The sequence below is a fragment of the Podarcis gaigeae genome, assembly GCF_964106915.1.
Source record: "Podarcis gaigeae genome assembly, chromosome: Z".
In the NCBI taxonomy this organism is placed as follows: domain Eukaryota; kingdom Metazoa; phylum Chordata; class Lepidosauria; order Squamata; family Lacertidae; genus Podarcis; species Podarcis gaigeae.
The window spans coordinates 18821138-18845093 of record NC_139691.1 but is presented as its reverse complement, the minus strand read 5'-3'; the positions used below and the strand labels follow the sequence as shown (position 1 = coordinate 18845093).

At 43.3% G+C, this 23956-nt stretch overlaps 1 protein-coding gene across 1 annotated transcript; it reads left to right on the top strand.

Annotated features, from left to right (window-relative positions):
- The first annotated feature begins 12937 nt into the window (after positions 1-12937).
- On the top strand, positions 12938-21468 carry PMPCA (peptidase, mitochondrial processing subunit alpha). Its single transcript, XM_083722345.1, has 13 exons — positions 12938-13059; positions 14589-14791; positions 15157-15236; positions 15669-15751; positions 16346-16440; positions 16971-17071; positions 17624-17887; positions 18038-18130; positions 18228-18346; positions 18555-18645; positions 18994-19056; positions 19279-19423; positions 20942-21468. The coding sequence occupies exons 1-13, from the start codon at positions 13013-13015 to the stop codon at positions 21109-21111; spliced, it is 1554 nt and encodes a 517-aa protein (XP_083578471.1). The 5' UTR covers positions 12938-13012; the 3' UTR covers positions 21112-21468.
- Positions 21469-23956: the final 2488 nt, after the last annotated feature.

Sequence of the window (23956 nt, the reverse complement as noted above, 5' to 3'; positions counted from 1 at the left end):
CATCTTTACATTTCCAACATTTTTTATCCCTCATCCTGTACAATTTTGCTAACTTTACCGGTGTCAAATGCCACCCATATATCATCTTCATTTAATTTTATTTCAGAGCCATACAAGCTGTAAATTTAATACTTTCATTCCATAATTTTATCCATGCATCCAATTCAGTGTTGTACCCAAAATCTAAAGCCCTTTTTATCATAGCTTCTTTCACTTTCTCATCTTTCGTAAACCATTCTAACAACAGATTGTACATTTTTGATAGTGATTTACCTCTGCCTTCCAACAATTCTACAGTGGTACCTCTGGTTACGTACTTAATTCGTTCTGGAGTTCCGTTCTTAACCTGAAACTGTTCTTAACCTGAAGCACCACTTTAGCTAACGGGGGCTCCCGCTGCTGCCACACTGCCACTGTGTGATTTCTGTTCTCATCCTGAAGCGAAGTTCTTAACCCAAGGTACTATTTCTGGGTTAGCGGAGTCTAACCTGAAGTGTATGTAACCTGAGGTACCACTGTATTTGAAATTTTGTTTTTTTTTATCTTCAAACCCAGCTTTCCTCTTGTCTTCTTTAAGTATAGCATTAACTGGTGGTATTGCAACCAACCTGTTAACAAACCTTCAATTTGTTCATATGGTTTAAGCTTTAACCCTTGTTCCATTCTTCTGGTAATTTCCTCATAGGTGGCTCGCCTTCCCTCCATATTTACTTTCTTAACCGTCAGTACCTTTATCAGTGATATTCACTATGGTGTCTTTCTTTCCCATAAGTTTTTATTTCTTTCCCATACTTCATAAATTGTCCTTCTAATCACGTGGTTTAGGAAACCTTTATGAACTTTTACCTTATCATACCAAAGGTACGAGTGCCACCCGTACCTATTATCGTGACCTTCCAAATCCAAAAGATTCGTATTTTCCAATATTATCCATTCTCTTAGGACGCCTCAAAATAGAGTTTCAGATCTGGCATGGAGAATCCACCTATTTCTTTTATATCTGTTAATATTTTGGCTTCTTCACCTGCCAGACAAATCTCAATAATATTTTTTGCCATTCTCTAAATTGTCCTGTCCCCTTGATCACTGGGATTGTTTGAAATAAGAATAACATTCTAGGCAAAACATTCATTTTTATCACTGATATTCTGCCTAAAAATGACAGTTCAAATCTATTCCAAATCTCAAGGTCTTTCTTGATTTCCCTCCATGTGATTTCATAATTATCCTTAAATAAATTTATATTTTTTGATGTCAGCCAGATTCCAAGATATTTCACTTTCATAGCCACCATAATTTCTGACCTACATTGCAATTCCTCTATCTATTCTTTATTCATTTTCTTAACTAACATTTTGGTCTTAATTTTATTAAGTTTTAATCCTGCTACTTGCCCAAATTCATCTATTTTCACCAGAGCTTCTCGTACACTATTATTTGGATCTTCTACTGTTAAGACTAGCTCATCTGCAAAGGCTTTTAATTTAAACTCTTTTGCCCCCACCTTAATACCTCTGATTTCTGGCAATTCTCTCAAAATCTAATTTAATACTTCCAGGACCATAATAAACAACAATGGTGACAGCGGGCAACCCTGCCTGGTACCTTTGGAGATATCAAAGTTATCGGACAAATTATTATTTATTATGAGTTTGGCTTTTTGTTCTGACTATATGGCACCAATACCTTTCAAAAACATTTCCCCTATTCCCATCATTTTTAAATTTTCTTGCATAAAATGCCACGAAATATTATCAATCGCTTTTCCCGCGTCGATAAACATTAGTGCTGCTTGTTTATCATTCCTGGTCTCCAAATACTCAATTATATCCAATATATTCCTGACGTTATCTTTCAGTTGTCCACCTGGTAAAAAACCATCTTGGTCCTTATGGATTACTTCATTTAACACAATTTTTAATCTATTAGCCAGTACATCTGCAAATAACTTATAGTCATTGTTCAATAATGAGATAGGCCTGTAATTTTTGACATTCAAACCATCAGTGTCTTTCTTTGGAATCAGGGTAATGTACGCCTCTTTCCATGTATTCTGAATTTTCCCTTCTTTCAAAATATTATTCATAACCTCACATAGCATCGGCAATAATTGCCCGCTTAGTATCTTATAATATTTTGCCGAAATACCATCCTGGCCTGGAGCTTTCTCTATCTTCATTCTTTTTATTGCCATCTCTATCACCTGTTCCATTATTAGCCAATTTACCGTAACTGTTCCATTTTCCCTAAAGGGATCTGTTGTAACTGATGACTTTGTATGTAGCTCTCTATTTTTTTGGTATCTTGTTAAAGTAGTCACCAGAAATTTAAGAACAGCATAAATAGGAGCGGGGAACCACCAGGAGTATGCAAGACCCCAAGTCAGTTACTACCGGTACTTTCTAGTGCTCTGCTGTGGTTGATGCTGCCCTCTTTGCTCTGGGGCTCTGCTGTTGTAAATGAAGAAGAAGAAGACGAACATGCACACAGAAAACACACACACACAGTGTATTGGGTGAATTTATCCACACACACACACTGTTCAGACAAGACAACCTCTTGAGGTTCAGACAACCTCTTGTCTGAACAGTGTGTGGATAAATTCACCCAATACATGCTAACAAGCTAAAGTGGCATGTTAATCTATGCAGCGGGGAGTCAACTGAAAGAGGAAGACTCAAATATGCAAAGGAAAAGTGCTATTTAGACCTGATTTTTGCTGTTTTCTCTAACGAAACCTTTCAGAAACCAACTTTTTACTTGGAACTTTTTACTGAATGTACCTGAAATGGTTTCCTTATGATTCTGTGCATGTAATAATAAAAAACACCTTTTGACTCTTAAACCATTCTTGACTTAGCACTTCTACAGTGGTCCTGTGGGTTACAGACGCTTCAGGTTACAGACGCTTCAGGTTACAGACTCTGCTAACCCTGAAATAGTACCTCAGGTTAAGAACTTTGCTTCAGGATGAGAACAGAAATCGCACAGCGGTGGCGCAGCAGCAGCAGCGGGAGTCCCCATTAGCTAAAGTGGTGCTTCAGGTTAAGAACAGTTTCAGGTTAAGAACGGACCTCCGGAATGAATTAAGTTCTTTTTAAAAAATAATAATAATATTTATTGAAATTTCAAAAAATTACAAAAATAAATAAAAAGAAAATACAAAATACAGAAAAATAAAAACAATTATAAACAAGTCAATCTTTCCATATCTTATCTTTCATTTGCTTGTTTCCTTGACCTCCTCACACCTCCCTTTTTTGTATTCTAGTTCAATTAGTTAATTCAGCAAATCCTTTCCATCTTTGTTTTTATCTTAATAATTTATCTTAATATATTGTAACTTTACATTCTCACCTGTTAACAATCCATTTTTACTTACTCCTTTGTAACATTACTGCTAAAACCACATAACTTCATTCCAGCATCCTTCTAACATTCCTTAATTTTACAGTGTTTCTGTAGATAGTCTTTAAATTCCTTCCAGCCTTCTTCTACCGATTCTTCTCCCTGGCCTCGGATTCTGCCAGTCATTTCCGCCAGTTCCATGTAATTCATCACCTTCATCTGCCATTCTTCCCGGGTGGGTAGATCTTGTGTCTGCCAATACTTTGCGATAAGGATTCTTGCTGCTGCTGTAGCATACATTTAAAAAATTCTATCCTTCTTTAACACCGATTGGCCGACCATGCCCAGGAGAAAGGCCTCTGGTTTCTTCAGAAAGGTATATTTAAATACCTTTTTCATTTCATTATAGATCATCTCCCAGAAAGCCTTAATCCTTGGGCACGTCCACCAAAGGTGAAAGAATGTACCTTCAGTCTCTTTACATTTCCAGCATTTATTATCAGGCAAATGGTATATTTTTGCAAGCTTGACTGGTGTCATGTACCACCTGTATATCATTTCATAATATTCTCTCTTAAGGCATTACATGCCGTAAACTTCATACCTGTGGTCCATAACTGTTCCCAGTCAGCCAACATAATGTTGTGTCCAACATCTTGTGCCCATTTAATCATAGCAGATTTCACCGTTTCATCCTGAGCATTCCATTTCAGCAGCATTCCATCCTTGACAGAGTCTTAGTTTTGGGATCTAACAGTTCTGTTTCCAATTTTTATTTTTCCACCTGGAAGCCAATTTTCTTGTCCAAATTGTATGCCTCCATTATTTGATAATAATGAAGCCAACCTCGCACTTTGTTTTTTAGTTTTTCAAAGCTCTGCAATTTTAATTTATCTCCCTCTTGTTCCAAAATTTCCCAATATTTCAGCCATTTGGCCTCCACATTGAGCTTTTTCTGAGCCTTCGCTTCCATCGGTGACAACCACCTTGGGGTTTTATTTTCCAGTAAGTCCTTTTATCTTGTCCAGACATTAAACAATGCTTTCCTGACAATATGGTTTTTAAACGCATTATGTGCTTTGACCTTATCATACCACAAATATGCATGCCACCCAAATACATTATTGAAACCTTCTAAATCCAAAATGTCTGTGTTTTCAAGAAGCAGCCATTCTCTCAGCCAGCAAAATGCAGCTGATTCATAGTAAAGTTTAAAGTCTGGCAGGGCAAATCCACCTCTTTCTTTTGCATCAGTTAGTATTTTAAATTTTATTCTGGGCTTCTTGCCCTGCCAGACAAATCTAGAAATATCTCTCTGCCACTTCTTGAAACAGTCCATTTTATCCAGGCGAGGGATTTTATCCTTCAGGCGAGGGACTGTGCACACTTCTTCCTCTCGGGTGGCTGAGGCAAGCGAGGCAGAAGCAAAGCTAGCGGGGCGAAGCCATGAGCGGACACAGCATGGGATTGTACAATGATAGCAGAGAGCAGCGGGGAAGAAGAGGTATCAAAAGCACCTGGAGGTGGGGGCAGCAGCGTACCTAATCTCCCTTGCACCCTTGGCAAGGAGCTGCAGATGCGCTCTTGGTCTCTTGTGCCCCTGGCGCCTCCGAAGACGGGAGAGACCATGGACTAGAAACTTTAAAAATGTTGCTTTTCGTCACCTTTCCCACTCTGCCAATAGCCATTGGGGTCTGCTCTGCCTCCCTCCCTCCCTCCTCCGTTGATCCATCTGCCTGCCTGCCTGCCTGCCTCCTCCTCTTCCTCCCCCCCCCCCACTCCTTGCTGTCATTTCTGCCTCCTCCCTCCCTCCTTTTTTCTTCTTCCTGCATCTCTCTCCTGCTCTCTTTCCCCATCTTTCTGCTTTGATGACCCATGCAAGCAACTGGATTCCTCCGCCGAGATGGCCGACCGCCCAGAGCAGCGGATGAGCGGCCCAGTGAGCATGTGAAGGGGTGGGCTCCTTGCCACTCCAAGCCAGACTGGAGAGACGCAGTTTTTGTGCCCGCCTGAGAATGGCCACGTATGTGAGGATGCAGGTGGCAATGGTTCCCCATCCACCACTGACCACTGATTATGATCAAGGGACTGCTGCCCTGATTCCCAGTTAAGCATTTGCCTTCAAAGTTCCAGCTCCTAGTGTTATGGAAAATATGCTCGTAGGAAAGTACATTTTTACTCTCGAGTATGCACAAGCACAGCGCAGACAGATAGCATCGCTGACAAGCACCTGTAGCCCATTAGATTTTAAATCCCCTTATAAAACAGCAGTCTCTATAGGAATAGCCTTGTAAGCAGCAGGCTAGACTCTGCAAAACCTCTGCAGAGTATCCATCAAACAGCAGGGGGCAAAGTAGAGAAACGCGCCTCGCGGGACTTAGGGTATTAATGCGGGTAAACTCATTTTTATGAATGAAAACACAGTAAATATTCCCAAATGTTCGGGTGGTCCCGAGCAGCCAGGTAATTGGCAGCCGCAATTCCGGTACTCGACCTTTCCAGCAAGCTATCAATGAGCAATACCGGGTAACAAAAGGCAGAAAAATGGTTTGTTGTTGTTTAGTCGTTTAGTCATGTCCGACTCTTCGTGACCCCCTGGACCAGAGCACGCCAGACACTCCTGTCTTCCACTGCCTCCCGCAGTTTGGTCAAACTCATGCTGGTAGCTTCGAGAACACTGTCCAACCATCTCGTCCTCTGTCGTCCCCTTCTCCTTGTGCCCTCCATCTTTCCCAACATCAGGGTCTTTTCCAGGGAAGGAAGACGGTTATCTAATCATAAATAAAGGACTATTTGAACAAGAGGTTGAGTGAATGGGATTAGACCGATATTATCTGTCATATGTCAAAGAGATATGTAAGTTGTTGCCCAAAAGGTGAAAGACACTTTGACTGACAATTGACAGGTCAGCGACTCGAATTTATGCACATCACCACCCCTTTCTGTGACATAATATGCTGACTGTATTACGCTTTTGGGGGGTGGATTTCAGGAGGAAATGGAAATTTGAAAAGGAGTTGCATCCTTTCGTTTGGGGCTTCTTCTTGTTGCCTCTATGAAGTGCAAGCGTCTTAACAATTAAAAATCAGCCTTACTAGCTACAGTGGTACCTCAGGTTAAGTACTTAATTCGTTCCAGAGGTCCGTTCTTAACCTGAAACTGTTCTTAACCTGAAGCACCACTTTAGCTAACGGGGCCTCCTGCTGCTGCCGTGCCGCCAGAGCACGATTTCGGTTCTCATCCTGAAGCAAAGTTCTTAACCCGAGTTAATATTTCTGGGTTAGTGGAGTCTGTAACCTGAAGCGTATGTAACCTGAGGTACCACTGTACTTTGTTTTACCTAGACTTGGTTTCAGTTCCTGACAAATGGACCATGCGGAATCGCGAGGTCCTTTTCTGAGAGGTGCGCTGCACCAGCGACCCCTGATTTCCACATTAGTAGTTTTAATGGAGACAATTTTGAGATCTCGGAGATTTTGCCTATTGACTCCAGCAATTCAGCCACCTTCTGCAGCTCTTTCACGCTAGAGAGCAGCTACCTGAACTGAAAGGAGGTCGTTTGAAGAAAGTTTTTTTATTATTATTAAAAAAAAAGGAAAAAGGGGGAAAAAGGAATGTGGACATGCCAGGATTTTTTGTTTATTTGTATGACCGCTGTGACATTAAAAATATATCAAATAAAGAGAAGGGAAATTAAAACTCAAAGATTACGAGGAAATAAAAGACTTGGTTTATGACTGGCTGCAACATAAACAATTAAACGAGACATTTAAGGAAGACAATAAGAAGGGATTCAGGTATACTGTATCTAGATTCCAAAGAGAAATAATAGATTATTAAAGAAAACATATAGTTTACTGTTTGAATGGGAGACAAAAGATAAGGAGGTGAAGTCAGTAATGATTAAATGGGCACAAGATATAGGACATAATATACAAATGGATGATTGGGGGAAATTATGGAAAAGTAACCTAAAATTTACGCATTGCATATTGTTGAAAGAGAATTATATGAAGATGATGTGGTATATTACACTGGTGAAAATGGCAAAAATGTACAAAATAAGTTCTAATAAGTGCTGGAAATGTAAAGGAAAAGAAGGTACCTTTTTTCATACGTAGTGGAATTGTAAAATAATTATAAATTATTGGGAGATGATTGATAATGAAATGAATAAAATGTTTAAGATAACCTTTGTTAAAAGACCAGAAGCGTTTCTGTTAGGTATTTTAGGGCAGGATTTACCAAAAGACAAGAAAAATCTATTCATGTATGCAACAACAACGGCCAGAATTTTATTAGCTCAAAGACGGAAAAGCGACCTGCCAGGCGTGAGCCGAAGATGGCAGGCTGGCAGAGCTACGTGGATAACCTGATGTGTGATGGCTACTGCCAGGAGGCCACCATTGTCAGTTACTGTGATGCCAAGTACGTCTGGACAGCAACGGCTGATGGCATCTTTCAGAGCATTAAGTCTTGGTCTTTGTAATGGGCAAAGAAGGGGTCCATGGAGGCAGATTGAATAAGAAGGCATACTCAATAGCAAAATACTTGAGAGACTCTGGGTTCTAGTTGCTAGGCAGACTGTTAAGTATTAGGGGAAATTGCTATTAAACTTTCCTGGCCTCAAGCTACACTGTGGAAACTTTATTAGCAATGCAGGGTGATGGGGTATGAACCTGTGTCTCCTTTGTATCCCTTTATTGGTGGGGAAAGGTGTTATTCTTTCTTTAATTCTGTTCATCCTTGTTTCCTTGTGTACTCCAGCATTGATTATGGTCATGGGAAAGGGAAGGTGTCCATGGAGGGACACTCAACAAGAAAGCTTATAAACTGTTCTCATCACCACCTCATGTGTTAAAAGTACTACTAGCCTATAGATGGCTGTTTTATTTACACATTTCCCTACTGTCATGGCTCCAGTTACCCATTTTGTTTGTATGTTAATCACTGTTGTACCCATGTTCTGTATCTGGCACCATCTATTGCAACACAAAAGATGATATGCATGATACCTTGAAGCCTTGGGAGGGAACCATGCCAAGTCCAGGCATTACTTGTCTTAGCAATTAGTGTGACATTGAGAACTAAAACAATTTAAATTAAACTAAATAAGGTGCCGATTGTACAATCCAGATTGATCAATGCGTCCTCAGCACTTTGAGCATTTATACAGCTTATTAGTCTTCTTTTTGTAGAGCATGGTTGGGAGGAGAAAAGTGCATGCATATCTCTACTTTCCTCCCCTTTTTCTTTACCTTTAATCTACTCTTCTTTTTTGTTTGCTTCCATCTCTATCTTTCTATCTATAGTTCCACAGTATGCCAACATCTTCATGGCAGATTTAGAACGTTTCCTAAACTCCTACCCACTCAAACCTCTCTTGTACCTGCGATACATTGACGATATTTTTATCATCTGGACACATGGTCAACAGACCCTGAACACCTTCCACCAGAAATTCAATGATTTTCACCCCACAATCAACCTAACTATGAATCAATCTATGCAAGAAATACATTTTTTGGACACTACTATAAAAATACAGGATGGGCACATAGACACCACCTTATACCGTAAACCAACTGACCGACAAACATATCTACATGCCTCTAGCTACCATCCCAAACATACCAAACAGTCCATTGTATATAGCCAGGCACTACGTTACAGCTGCATCTGTTCCAATTCTACAGACAGAGACTCTCACCTAAGAGATCTACAGCAAACCTTTTTAGAACTAAAATACCCAACAGATGAAGTTAGACAACAGATCAACAGAGCCAGACTGATACCCAGAGAGAACTTGCTGCAAGACAGACCCAAAAAAGAAAATAACAGAACACCTCTAGTCATCACATACAGCTCCCAAGTTAAAACAGTACAACGCATCATCAGAGATCTACAACCTCTCCTGGACAATGACAGTTCTCTTTCTCAAGCTCTGGGAGGAAGACCTTTCATTGCCTACAGACAGCCACCCAGTCTTAAACAACTCCTAACCCACAATAATACTACAACCAGACCTAACACGGACACTGGCACCAGAGCCTGCAATAAACCCAGATGCCAACTTTGCTGCCACATACACCCGGACAACACCATTACTGGCCCCAACAACATCACACATACCATCTCGGGACTATTTAATTGCTCATCGTCTAACATTGTGTATGCCATCAAATGCCAACAGTGTCCTTCAGCTCTCTATATTGGACAAACAGGCCAGACCTTACGCCAAAGAATAAACGGACATAAATCGGACATCAGGAATCACAAGACAGAGAAACCAGTAGGAGAACACTTCAATCTCCCAGGACATTCTATACAAGATCTCAAAGTAGCTGTTTTACTACAAAGGAATTTCAGAAATAGACTGGAAAGAGAAGCTGCTGAATTACAACTTATCACCAAACTTAAAACCATGGAGAAACCTGGCCTGAACAAAGACCTTGGATTCTTATCTCATTATACATGACAAAGCCATTTTTCACCTTTTCACCCCTTGCTTCTTCCTGTAAGACCTATTGCAGTCGTTAAGAGTCGTCAACAGGCTCATCACAGCTATCTGCCAATCACCCATTCCCACCAGCCTTCTGAGTAATACCCCTCCCCACCTTCTCACTATATAGAAGGGTCTGGAAACTTCTGTTTCAGTGTATCTGAAGAAGTGTGCATGCACACGAAAGCTCATACCAAGAACTGACTTAGTTGGTCTTTAAGGTGCTACTGGAAGGATTTTTTTTTGTTTTTTCTATCTATACACATTTTTTAATACAGTGCCTGGTTTGTTTAACCAATTTGCTGCTTGAACGCTGTCACAAGTGTTGCTTTAGTTTTGTTGTTGCTCTTCTGTGTAGACTTGCAAAAGTCTTCATGGTGTCTGAAGCTCATCCTGCTTTTAAAAAACATGGTGTCTGAAGCTCATCCTGCTTGGAAAAACTAAAAAACAAGGTGCGAGATTGGTTGCATTATGCACAAATTCAAGAGGTCTTTAAAGTAGATAAGAAGGTTGGATTCCAGGTGGAAAAATCGAAACTAGAGACAGAATTGTTAGAACCAAAAAGTAAACTACTTTCGAGAATGTATAACCTGCTGCTTAAATGGAATACTCAGGATGAGACAGTCAAATCCGCAATGATAAAGTGGGCGCAGGACTTGGGGCATAACATTATGTTTGAAGACTGGGAAAGGTTATGGAACACCGGAATGAAATTTACGGCATGTAGTGCCTTGAAGGAAAACATTATGAAAATGATATACCGGTGGTACATGACCCCAGTCAAGCTTGCTAAGATATATCACCTGTCTGATAATAAATGTTGGAAATGTAAGGAGGCGGAAGGGACATTCTTTCACCTCTGGTGGACCTGCCCGAGGGTGAAGGCCTTTTGGGAAATGATTCATAATGAACTAAAAAAGGTACTTAGATTTACCTTACCTAAGAAACCAGAGGCCTTCCTCTTGGGCATGGTGGACCAGAGGGTGCTTAAGAAGGATAGAACTTTTTTTATGTACGCCACCACAGCAGCAAGGATTTTGATTGCAAAATATTGGAAGTCACAAGATTTACCCACACTGGAGGAATGGCAAACGCAGTTGATGGACTACATGGAACTGGCCGAAATGACTGGCAGAATCCGAGACTTGGGAGAAGAAACAATCGAGGAGGACTGGAAAAAATTTAAAGACTATTTGGAAAAACATTATAAGTTGTATGAATGTTAAAAAACGCACCTTTTAGGAAATTCTAGCTTCAGTAATGTTAAACTAAAGAAATGGAAATTAAGGTACAAGAAGTCAGAGATAGAATAATGAAACAACTTTATTGTGTTAAAATGAAAACGTACATGATTTGGGTCATAATATATTTGAAATTGGGTAACATGATAAAATGAAGGATACAACAAGTATTGAAACAAGTTAACAAATTGCTGATGTAATGTATCACAGAGAATGCAGGATTGGGAGAACGCGGGGAAGTCCAGTAGATTTGGAAAAAAGAACAAGAAAATTTGTAACTTTTTTTTTCTACTTTTATAATATGCTCTTTATTCTTTTTTCTGTATTTCATAAAACTAATAAAAAATATTATAAAAAAATAAAATAAAAGGATAACTGCAAAACTATGAAAGGTGCCAATACTCTTCTCCCTTCCCTTCACCACCATCCCTATCTTGAATGAATCCCCAGGGACATTCCATCACTGCAATAGCTCAGACACGTAATTTTGTTTTTGTTTCTGCCAGCTCCTGTTCTGAAGTTGAAATGTAAAAAGGCTGCCATCATGGACTTTAGATATCCCAGTGTAAACCAGATATGCTATAAACCAGGAAGGGAAGTCGTGGGAAGTTGGGGGGGGGGGTGTTAATTGAAATTGTAAAATGTAATTTGAATGTTTGACTATGTTAAAATTTCTTCAATAAAATTAAAAATGTTGAATAAAGATAAAAATATATCAAAGCAGTTTACATCAATAAAAACATAGCACCACACAATAAAAACCATTGAAAAGTCAGAAACCGTTAATCTCCATGGAAGGATCTGCTTATAATTGCCCACACCCCAGCCTCCAGCTCTTTCTCAGCGATGGAGAACTGGAAAGGTGGGCGTGTGGCACCAGAGGTGTTGTTAAGGGGTTGCCCAGGTGGATAGAACACACACACTCCTGGTCCTTTCTACCAGGCCCTGAGTGTGTGGCTCTGAGTGTGGCGTAGCCAGGGAGGCGTAGTTGCCCCGTAAACAAAGTAAATAAATAAAAATGTTTAACTAACTGACCAATTGTGTTGCACATAACTCGGTTCTGCGCCCCCATAAATAAATCCTGGCCACGCCCATGTGGGTCTCTCTCAACTTTGCAATGCAAACTTATGCCATGGACCTGTGCCCCAAGGCTCTTACGGATCTAGCCATGTCTGTGCAAGCAATGAGCAACTGGCTTCTTAGTGCAATCAGAACCCATTGTGTCCTTATTCATGGCTCAGTGGCAGAGCACCTGCGCTGCCTTGCAGAAGGCGTTCCAGTTCAATTCCCAGCGGCATCTCTACAGGTAGGGCTGAAGAGACACCTGCCCAAAATCTTTGGATAGCTACTGCTGCCCCTGGCACACGCCTGCGCGTGTGATTTCCTCCCCGCATATGGAGTCAGGAAACTTATTGCCCCTCAGTGAAGGGCACTCCTCAACAGCAAACTACAATTCCCAGAACTCTTGTGGTGGGAGGGGATATAGGAGGCCAATACGCTTCGCGTCCAGGAGAGAGGCGGGCCTTTGGGCGCCACCGCAAAGCGAGAGCGGAGGAGTTCTACGCCACGCAAGCCATAGAGGCTGTAGGGGATCGAAAAGCAAGGCTCTGAAGCACAGTGCCCCCTCAGAGTGCACAAAAAACCGTAGGGCGGAGGAGGCACGAAGAATCTGCCCGTCAAACCTCTTAGGGATAGGGGTCCATTGAGATTTGGAAGTGTCAAGCAGGAACCTTATTCTCCTTTCCTCTTTACTCTCGCCCTCCTATCTTCTCTCTCCCTCTTGCAGCAGCTGACTTAAGCCCCGCCCCGTAAAGGCGGCCGCCGGCCAATCCACGCTGCCCTCCTCAACTGGCCAATCGGCGCTCACCTCGCGTGTCTCGTGACTGGCACCTCTCCGCCCTCGCCGTAAAGGCAAGCAAAAATGGCGGCCAAGGTGGTCGGTCGGGGCGCCTGGGGCTCCGCGCGGAGGTGAGGCTGGAGCGGACCCGGCGAGGGTGGGGGGCGTTATTTGGGGGCGAAACGTTAGCAGTGAGCCCCGCCTCCCTCAGCTTGTCACTCAGTGGGGACGATGGGGAGACGCTTCCTGCCCACGAGATTCTCCCCTCCTGAGAGAGAGAGAGAGAGCGCGCCAAGAGGCGGCCCCTTTCCCTGAGGGAGAAACCGTTTTTGTGGAACTCGCGGGGAGGGCAGGAGCTCCCGGTGGGTGCAGCACAGACCTCCCTCCACGCTGTATTAACTCAATATAACGGCAAGCATCGTTTATGCACCGCTTTCCCCGTGGTGAGCTCAAGGCAGTGGCTGCGTCCCCCAGCACCCCCATTCCACCCCTGCCACTTCCAATTTTATCCTCACTACACCCCTGTGATGTAGGTCATGCTAAGTGGTTTGAACAAGGTCTCCTAGCAGGAACCAGGAAGGTTGTGGCTCATAGCTGTCAACCGTCCCTTATTTGGCGGGAAACTCCCTTATCCCAGCGCAGTGTCCCGCAGCTGTCCCTTATTGATGATGTCCCTTAAATTTCCTGAGTTTCATGCTCGCCCAGCTCGGGAGGGAAGCAGTGGCTCGGGGTCCTCCGCGGTGAGAGAGAGCGCGTGCTGGCGCCGTCATCCTTGCGCAAGGAGTTCCATTGGCCGTTCCCTGCCCGAGGGGGGGGGGGAGAGAGAGAGACTGTTGCCCACGCCACCCACGAGCCCGGAGGTGGCAGCGGTGGTAGCAGCTGAGGAGGCGGCCTAAGGGAGGAGGAAGAGGAGGGGATGGGGAAGGACGCAGAAGGGTGGCGCTTCTGCGGCCGCCGCAGCGCCGCAACTACCTCAAGCCAGATTGACAGCATCTGTCAATCCTACCAATGTATGTAACTCTTTACAATAGCAAAATCCCTTATTTGGGCTGCTGATCCCTTATTTTCGAAGCTGCTGGTCCCTTATTTTCAAATCTGTAAGTTGACAGCTATGTTGTGGCTGCATCAGAGGCACCAACTTGAATAAAATATTGGGGGGCCCAGGTAAGCCCCACCTCACATAATTGATCACAAGATGCGCTGCACACCATTCAAATGGCAATGTACATCAACTTGGGGAAGTTGGTGCCCTCTAATATTTTATTTTTGGGGGGGATGAAGGGACCTCCCTAGTATTTGGCTCCTATGGACTGCATTGATATCTTCATGTAAGTCTGGTGTGTGTGTATGTGTGTGTGTGTGTGTGTGTGTGTGTTTGTGTGTATATATATATATATATATATATATACTGTTAATATATTTTGTTTGTATCCTGCCGTTCTTACAAACGAAGCACGTGTCATATATAAACCTGCAGTATATAAAAGTAAAGCAATTAAAATCCAACTAAGTCTGCTTAAACCCATTGAAACGAATAGCTCTACATTACACCATGCTCATTATTTTTCAATGGGTCTGAGTAGATCTAGCAAATGAATGCAACCTATAGTTGCTGAAACTATTTCTAAATCCATGTAAATTCTTATTTATTCTTCTGTAGGTTTGGCCTAGTTGCCTACCGGAAATACAGCAGTGGGGGCAGCTATCCCAACATCCCTCTGACAGCTCCTCTGCCTGGAGTGCCAAAGCCCGTCTTTGCCACTGTTGATGGCCAAGAGGGCTTTGAAACCAAAGTGACCACCCTGGAGAACGGGATGCAGGTGGCTTCCCAGAACAAATTTGGACAATTCTGTACAGTTGGGAGTAAGTTGATTTCAGTTGCAGCTATGCAGGTTTCCTGGTACCAGATTTATCTGCTTGGGTATATTATGTGACACATTTTGTGTGGTCCAGGATGGGAAAAACAGACTATTCTCTGCTTTCTTCCCACCAGCAAACCCATCCTGGTTTTCCAATCTAAAGGGATGGGAATAATTTTGCTTTGGCAAAGAGCCTTATGTTTTGGGGTGGGGGTCATATTTGTGAAGAGGCTTTTGAGCCTTTCCTCCTGACATGCCTCCTGACTGGGTTCCCAATCCCACGCGCAGGAAGATCTGAGTGTCCACACTACTTTTGGAGGGTAAACAAACTGATTCTCTTTTCTTCTCTCTCTCCTGCCCTTTTTTCAGTCCTTATAAATTCAGGCTCAAGATATGAAGCAAAACATACTGGTGGAATTTCACACTTTCTTGAAAAGCTTGCTTTTTCTGTAAGTAAAGTGATGAGTGATAGTCATATGTACTTGAACTTACTCTTTGCAATTATGGGTGACCAACATCCATTGAAGTCAGTGGACCCAATCAGACTGTGACTAATGTTAGGTATCACGCTGAACATATTATTATAAACTGTCTTGCGGTCTCTTGATGAAGAGCGGTATATAAATTTAATAAGTGATATAACAACAGCAGCAGCAGCAATTATCATAATAACCTGTGATCCTTACTACTGTTATTTGGTAGCATGTATGTGCCCTATAATTCCCCTCACCTTTTTCATATCCAGCCTCCTCCCCATGTCCTGTTAATCCTATAAGTCTCTGAGAGAACCCCCCCCTCTCTTAGGCTACAGCCATGGTCACCCATGGCTAGAACATGGTTTATGCTGACATCCTTCCTTGCTTTTTCTGTTGTGCTTTCAGTCTACAGCTCAGTTTGGCAGTAAGGACGAAATCCTCCTCACTTTGGAGAAGCATGGTGGCATCTGTGATTGTCAGGCGTCAAGGTATGTCAATCTAAGCATCCTCTGCTGAAGACAAAATGATCAGGAAACAAATGGGCATCTGTCGAATTTGTATTTTATTCACTCTTTTAAAAAGCTAAACAATAAATGGACCTCTAAAATAGGCCTTTTACTGTTGGACCTACTTTCACGCCAGGCTCTTATGTTAATCCTTTTTAGGGTTCAGATTAGAGCCTGTGTTGTGTTGTGGTTAGAGTATCACCTGGGAGACCAGGGTTCAAATCCCCACTTAACCATGAAGCTCACTGGGTGACTGTGGGACAGTCGCTGCCTCTCTCAACCTAACCTGGATTAAGCGAGGAAGGAACAACGTGGGTCACTTTGTGCTCCTTGGAGAAAAGTTGGCATAGAAATGCAGTAAATAAATAACAAAACTGTTCTGACTTGTAGCAGCTTTCCAGGGTTTCTTAAGTCTGGTGCACATTTCTTCACATGCAGTTAAGACTGCTTTTTCATATAGTTTAAGAAAGGGCCTCAGCAGAATCACAGCAATGTAGGAGGTGTCTCAGGGCCATGACTTCACTGAGGCTGAATGTCCTAAACTGCTCATCAACCCAAATTCATCCACCATTGCAGGGACACCACCATGTACGCTGTTTCAGCCGATGCCAAAGGCCTGGATACTGTTGTCAGTCTGCTGTCTGATGTGGTGCTACAGCCCAGATTATCAGGTGAGGCAGTACAAATCTTGAGACTGTAGCGAGAGAGAGGACTGAAACCCTGGCTTGGGGAGCCCCTGTTTCCACAGATAAAGACATAACAGGGGCTATGGTTGCTGCAGCAGATAGCATGAATATGGGGATTCAGGGCAGGAGAAGAGTAGCATGGGGACATAAATGCATGTCCTCTGAAATTTATTTGTTGGCAACTCAGAGGCTTGGCTCTGTTTTGAGGACCATATTGCGGTTCAGGCAGGACTTTCCTTCCACATGAGAACGGCATGTGAATGTGCCGTCGTAAATGCAGCTTCAGTAAATGTGCTGTTGTACACTGACCAAAAGGTCAAGGAGTGGCCTTGCTTTGAGTTTGGTTCTGTGAGCTGCATTCAAGGACCCTCTTGTACTCAGACCCTGCTTGCGCCTTTCCCATGGAGGCACCTCATTGGCCACTGTGAGGACCAGATGCTTGACTATATGGGCCACAGGTCTGACCCTGCATGGCTCTTCGTATGTTCTTAGGATGCTTTTTTCTCTTGGAACAGATGAGGAAATTGAGATGACACGCATGGCGGTCCGCTTTGAGTTGGAGGACCTGAACATGAGGCCTGATCCAGAGCCACTGCTTACAGAGATGATTCATGCAGTAGGTCCTGTTTGAATCTGTTCCAGGAACATGTTTTTGAGATTGAAATTGAGCGCTTTGTGTGTGATGCTTGAGAATCCCTCAGCTGCACAGCTTAGGAAAAAGAGCAGTAGCTAAGAGACCGCTTATCTCTTGAACTGACTATGAGGGTGCTCTTTGGAACGACACTGTCAGTGGGCCAAATAGGGGCATTACCAGAGCAGCTGCCCAGTGCTGGTTCTGAGAGCCTTCCCAGACTGTGTACCTGTTCTAGGATAGGCTACCTTCCTAATTCCTGGACACAAGAACAGCTCACTTAGAGGATCTCCATCTTGTTGTGATTAAGCCACTGGTTTTGTTGCTGGTGCTCTATGTTCACAAGAGTTGAATTTCTGCTGAAGGCAAAAACTTTTATTGTCTTGCCTGATAAACATATTTAGGCCAGTGGTAATCTCTTGCTAATTAGACTCTTGGGACTCATCTCTTATAAGGCAAGGGAATGCAAATGAATTTGTGGATCACTTCCCCCTCCCCCCAAAAAAGAGCCTCTCCATCCGTTTTTTCTCCCAATAGGCAGCTTTCAGTGAAAACACGGTAGGATTGAACAGATTCTGCCCGGCTGAAAACATAGACAAAATTGACAGGAAGGTTCTCCATTCATACATGCGGAATTACTACACACCCAATAGGATGGTATTGGCTGGCGTTGGGATCGAGCACGACCAGCTGGTGGACTGCGCCCGGAAGTATTTCCTTGGAGCTGAGCCTGTGTGGGGGAGCAGTACAGCTGCAGCAGTGGACAGGTCTGTCGCCCAGTACACAGGAGGGATCCTCAAGGTAAGCCAGAGAAAATCCACTACTGCTAGCCAGTGGATGCTTAAAGAAGTGCTTCCAGGTGGAATTGGTGGCGCAAGCTTCGTATTGGAAGAAGCCACAGTCTGCGGTGAGCATCTGTTTTCTTTTTCTGATTATTTTCTCCCTCTGCAGCTGGAGAAAGACATGTCAGATGTGAGTTTGGGGCCCACCCCTATCCCAGAGTTGACCCACATCATGATTGGGCTGGAAACCTGTTCATTTCTGGTAAGGACCTCTCCGCCCCCTGAAGCCTCTGCTTGCACTCCACATCCTTTACGCCGAACTCTCAGCCACCCACTGCCTTTGCTCCCCCACATTCTAGGAGGAAGACTTTATCCCCTTTGCCGTCCTGAACATGATGATGGGAGGAGGTGGGTCTTTTTCTGCTGGAGGGCCAGGCAAAGGCATGTTCACCCGGCTGTACCTCAACGTGCTCAACCGGTGAGTCTCTTCTGCTCAAGGGGCAATGTGACAGATCCCCTCACAAGACCTTCTTGTCTGAGATCCCAGACTTGTGCTTCTGCATTTGGGATGAATTGCACATTTGTACACGGGAGGTTTTGAGCAGAGGGGAAGAGCAAGATGAGGGTGGAGGAGTCAGCAAGAATTGTTGCCTGTGGGAGTTCACCTTAGCTTTTCCGCTTTCCAGGCATCACTGGATGTACAATGCCACAGCCTACCACCACAGCTACGAAGACACAGGCCTCCTGTGCATCCATGCCAGTGCAGACCCCAGACAGGTGGGTGGCTTTCCTGGACTGATTTCACATCACAGACCACTTGGTGTCCAGTCTTGGGCATCTCCTCTGGCCACCTCATGAGCTGATCTGTGGTAACTGCAGTGTGGGGATGCATTTACAACCACAGCTAAAAGCTTTCCAGGCTGGCATGCAGGCAGCCCTGGAATCCCACTGCTCTCAGTGGGGCAAGATTGGGTGATACTCTTCATCTTTTGTGGGTTCCAGGAAGAACTCATTGGTGATCAGCATTTTATACAGTTGCCTTCCTTCCTTCCATCCTTCCTGTCCCTACTTGACAGCCACCTTCATTGCTGCTTTTCATCTACTTACTTCATTATTTGTTTCCAGGTTCGAGAAATGGTGGAAATAATCACTCGGGAATTCATTTTAATGGCAGGAGCAGTTGGAGAGGTTAGCTGTTCCCCATATTCCTAGAATTTACCTGCTGTTCTTAAACAGAGCAGCAGCAGCAAATTCCCATCTGGGTACCTGGGAGGAGCTCCTGGGGAGGTTTGTGCTGCTCATGACTTTCTGGTGCCTTTGGTCACCGACCCTGCTCCCTCCTTCCCCATGGAGCACATGAAACAAAAGCTTGAAACATAGGTTGCGTTTGTCCTCGGTCTCTTCTTCCAGGTTGAACTTGAGCGAGCAAAGACTCAATTGCAGTCCATGCTGATGATGAACCTGGAGTCTCGGCCGGTTATTTTTGAGGATGTCGGAAGGCAGGTGTTGGCAACTGGCATGAGGAAGCTGCCCCATGAGCTCTGTGTCTTGATTGGTAAGTAAACCTGACTGGCTTTTCTAGGGTCTCTTCTTTTTCTGGGCCTCATAGCTCAGAGCACCTGCTTGGCATGCAGAACATATCAGGTTCAGTCCCCAGCAGCATCTGCAGGTTGGGCTGGGAATGCCCTCTGCCTGAAATCCTGGAGAGCTGCTGCCAGTCAGTGTAGACAATATGCAGCTAGAGGGCAGCTTCTCATGTTCTTCTGAGGGAGAATATATTTTTGTAACCATCAGTTTTATTTTGGGCTCTTACCAAGACCAGCTTCATTGTGCCCACATCACTTTGACACTCCTGGGCACACACACAAAGCTCTGGCTCCTAATGCAGTTTTAAATCCCTCTCATTTCTCTAGCCACTTCTTTCTTTCTCTGGGCCACATGACTGCTGTTTGCTGGCCCCTTGATCTCCATTGCTCCTACTGCACCTCCTTCCTGGTTTAGATTTCCCTTTTTGTGCTAGTCATCCCAAACTCATCTCCTGCTACAGGAGGAGTACATAAATAAACGGACATAAATCGGACATCAGGAATCACAAGACAGAGAAACCAGTAGGAGAACACTTCAATCTCCCAGGACATTCTATACAAGATCTCAAAGTAGCTGTTTTACTACAAAGGAATTTCAGAAATAGACTGGAAAGAGAAGCTGCTGAATTGCAGCTTATCACCAAACTTAAAACCATGGAGAGACCTGGCCTGAACAAAGACCTTGGATTCTTATCTCATTATACATGACAAAGCCATTTTTCACCTTCTCACCCCTTGCTTTTTCCTGTAAGACCTATTGCAGTCGTTAAGAGTCGTCAACAGGCTCATCACAGCTATCTGCCAATCACCCATTCCCACCACCCTTCTGAGTAATACCCCTCCCCACCTTCTCACTATATAGAAGGGTCTGGAAACTTCTGTTTCAGTGTATCTGAAGAAGTGTACATGCACACAAAAGCTCATACCAAGAACTAACTTAGTTGGTCTTTAAGGTGCTACTGGAAGGAATTTTTTTTGTTTCATCTCCTGCTAATAGTGGGGTGAGGAGCCTCCAGCTCTGAGGCTGAATGCATCCCTCTGGGCCTCACAATCCAGCCTTCATGACTTTCCAGAGGGTGTGCTCTGCACCATGTTGGGTGCCTTTGCCTGCTTGGAACGTGTCCTTTAGCTGTGCTGATGTTTCTTGCTTTGGCTGGGTGGAGGCTAGAGAGATGTATGGGTGAAAATACACCTTTGGCTTTTACACCACTGGAATGTTGCCTCCCATCTTAACAGAATAACATTTGCATCTGTTGCTCTATCCCTACTCAGTGCCTTTGGAAGGTGCGACCCTTGGGCTGGAAGCATTTGCCTGTTGTTCTTACAGTTCACCATTACAGTCCAATAGCCAATACCTACATGTACTCAGCACCAAATTTTAAAAACTAAATTTGCATAAGCAGAAACAGCGGCAATGTGGCTTTGCTTTGTATTGGTTCTGAATGTCCCTTGAAGCCATGCCTGATAGTTTTGTTCCCCTTCTTTAGGCAAAGTGAATGCTAGCGACATCAAGAGGGTGGTGACAAAGATGCTGAGGAACAAGCCGGCTGTAGCCTGCCTGGGGGACTTGACTGAGCTGCCCAGTTATGAACACATCCAGGCAGCCCTTTCCAGCAAGGATGGGCGGCTTCCAAGGATGTATCGGCTCTTCCGTTAACAAGCCCTCTTGGATCCACTTGTCAAGATTTGTGGTTTCCCTGCCAAAGCAGCTCCCGTGTGTGTGAGCCCAGGAGAGGAAGCTTTGTGAAGGTTCTCCGGGCACCTTCATAACTTTGAAAAGAGCACTCTGGGCCTGTCACCTCAAGCACCTTTGTCTCTGGAAACAGCTTCTTCTTAAGTTTCCTAAACGAACTGCAAAGCATGCACCAGTGAAAAGACAGTGGAAAGAGCTGTCCACGAAACTACAGCCTGCTGATTTGATTTTATATGTGTTGCAAGCCACCCAAGAGTGGCTGGGGCAACCCAGCCAGATGGGCAGGGTTTAGACAATAAAATTATTATTATTATTCTCAAAGTTTCTGTTTGTGTTGATTTTTTGTCCTAAATCAGGTGCCTGCAGCCCAGCGACAAAGACCTGTTCCACTCCATGGTAGTAAAGAACACAAATAATATAACAGGTCACGTGTTGTGATTACATACTGATTTTTGCTTTGCCACAGGAATATACTGATATAAAAATTAGAGACCCAAGGTGTATATTTTTGATTGTAACATTTCAATATTTCACTATTAATTGCTTTTAACCTCTTAGCTAGATTGCACAAAGGGAAAGGTTTGATTGCTGTGTGAGGTTCCCTATCTAACAAGGTGGCACAGATGGCCCTCCAGGATGTTGTTCTATCATGAGTTAGTTCTGGACTGTAAAACCAGCTATCCTTGAAGCTTCTTGGGAGAAAGTAGAAGGGAAGTGAGTACAAGGAAGGCATGTCAATAGCCCAAAGACCTGGTTGCCAGAGTAGCAGTGATAGAAGCATGACATTTGAGACCAGTGGCCTGGCCACATTTGGGCCACTCCAAAGTGACTGCAAGGGTGAAGATACTGATATGGAGCCATGCGTGGTTTTTGTTGTGTGTGGTTTTTTTACTTCTCATGACCCATAACCTTTCCTGATGTACATAGAAGGATGTTTATGTTTTAAGAATGTTTAGATATTTTGTGGCTCTTTGTGTGCTGCCAAAAAGCCCTTGTTCTGATGCTCCTCATGGCAGACTTCTTAACTGGGAGTTCTAGCCTATTGCAATAGCTACAATCAATGCTGCGTTCCTCCTGGACTTGAATTAATTTCCTTGGTTCTATGTTTTATTTAAGAGGTGGTCCCTCAGCTGGGTAACAAACAGAGTGGTGTAGAAGTACATTCTTACTACAGTACTTGTGTAGAAGTATATGCCACTATTATGGTCTTTCACTTAGGCAGGAAGAGTAAAGTGCTTAACAGTGACTGGAAGCCTCAGGAGAATATTTGGGCTATCTGAAGAATGGGATTCTTTTCCTCTCCTACTGCCCACTTACCCATGGCCAGCCTTTTCCTCTGCCTCTATAGAGTTACAGCAGCTTAGCCAGTGGTAGCTTCAAGTATGCTTGCAATGCCCCATCATGTACAAAAGAGCCTTGCTGGATCAAGCCAATGGATTATCTAGTCCAGCATCCAATTCTCACAGTGGTCAAGCAGATGCCCCGATGGGAACCCAACAAACAGGACCTGAGTACAACAACATTCTCCCCTCCTGTGGTTTCTGGAAAACGGTTTTCAGAGGCAGGAAGTGACTGAAAACGGCCGAAATATTGGGAAATACTAGAAAAAGATGGAGATAATTGGAGGCTGCAGAGTTTGGAGAAACTAAAAGATAAAGTGTGAGACTGGCTACATTATGCTCAGATTAAAGAGGTTTTTAATTTGGATAAAAAGATAGGATTCCAGGTGGAAAAATCGAAGTTGGAAACAGAATTGTTAGAACCTAAGACTAAGGTACTCTCAAGAATGTACAACTTGCTGTTAAAATGGAATACACAAGATGAAACGGTTAAATCAGCTATGATAAAATGGGCACAGGACATTGGGTATAATATCATGTTTGCTGACTGGGGAAGGTTATGGACCACCGGTATGAAGTTCACGGCATGTAATGCCTTGAAAGAAAATATTATGAAAATGATATATAGGTGGTACATGACCCCAGTCAAGCTTGCAAAAATATATCATCTGTCTGACAATAAATGTTGGAAATGTAAAGAAACTGAAGGAACGTTCTTTCACCTCTGGTGGACTTGCCCTAGGGTTAAGGCTTTCTGGGAAATGATATATAATGAGCTGAAAAAGGTATTTAAGTATACCTTCCCTAAGAAACCAGAGGCCTTCCTTCTGGGCATTGTTGGCCAGAGGGTGTTAAAGAAGGACCGAACATTCTTTATGTATGCAACAACAGCAGCAAGGATACTTGTCGCCAAACACTGGAAGACCCAAGATTTGCCCACGCTGGAAGAATGGCAGATGCAACTGATAGACTATATGGAACTAGCAGAAATGACTGGCAGAATCCGAGACCTGGGAGAGGAAGCAGTGGAAGAGGATTGGAAGAAATTTAAGGACTATTTACAAAAATATTGCAAATTGTATGAGTGTTAAGAAGGATGCAAGACTGAAAATAACATGGCACCACTAAGCTAGTTGAAAAGAATATGAGAACAAGTGAAATTTAAGAAAAAGATAAATTTTGGATAAATATTATGTCTAAATTAAGTATTTAAGTCTTAGATAAAAGTATTTAAAGTTAGGGACACAATATTGGAAAATTACAAAATAAGAATTGAAACAAGGTGATAAATTGCTGGTTAAAGTTTTATAAATCAGGAACGCAGGAACGAGAGATGTGAGGAAGTCCAAAAAGCGAAGAAAATATGGTTATTATCTATTTGATTCTGTTGTGGTATGCTTTTTGTATAAGGTGTAAATTCTATCTCTTTTTTTGTTTTGTTTTTTCTCTTTATTGTATTAATAAAATCT

Excerpts from the sequence above, each read along its gene's own strand:
- PMPCA (XM_083722345.1), top strand. The coding sequence starts at position 13,013 with ATGGCGGCCAAGGTGGTCGGTCGGGGCGCCTGGGGCTCCGCGCGGAG. Across the intron at positions 18,131-18,227 it reads TGGAAACCTGTTCATTTCTG|GAGGAAGACTTTATCCCCTT; the intron begins GTAAGGACCTCT and ends CCCACATTCTAG. Across the intron at positions 19,424-20,941 it reads TGAGCTCTGTGTCTTGATTG|GCAAAGTGAATGCTAGCGAC; the intron begins GTAAGTAAACCT and ends CCCCTTCTTTAG.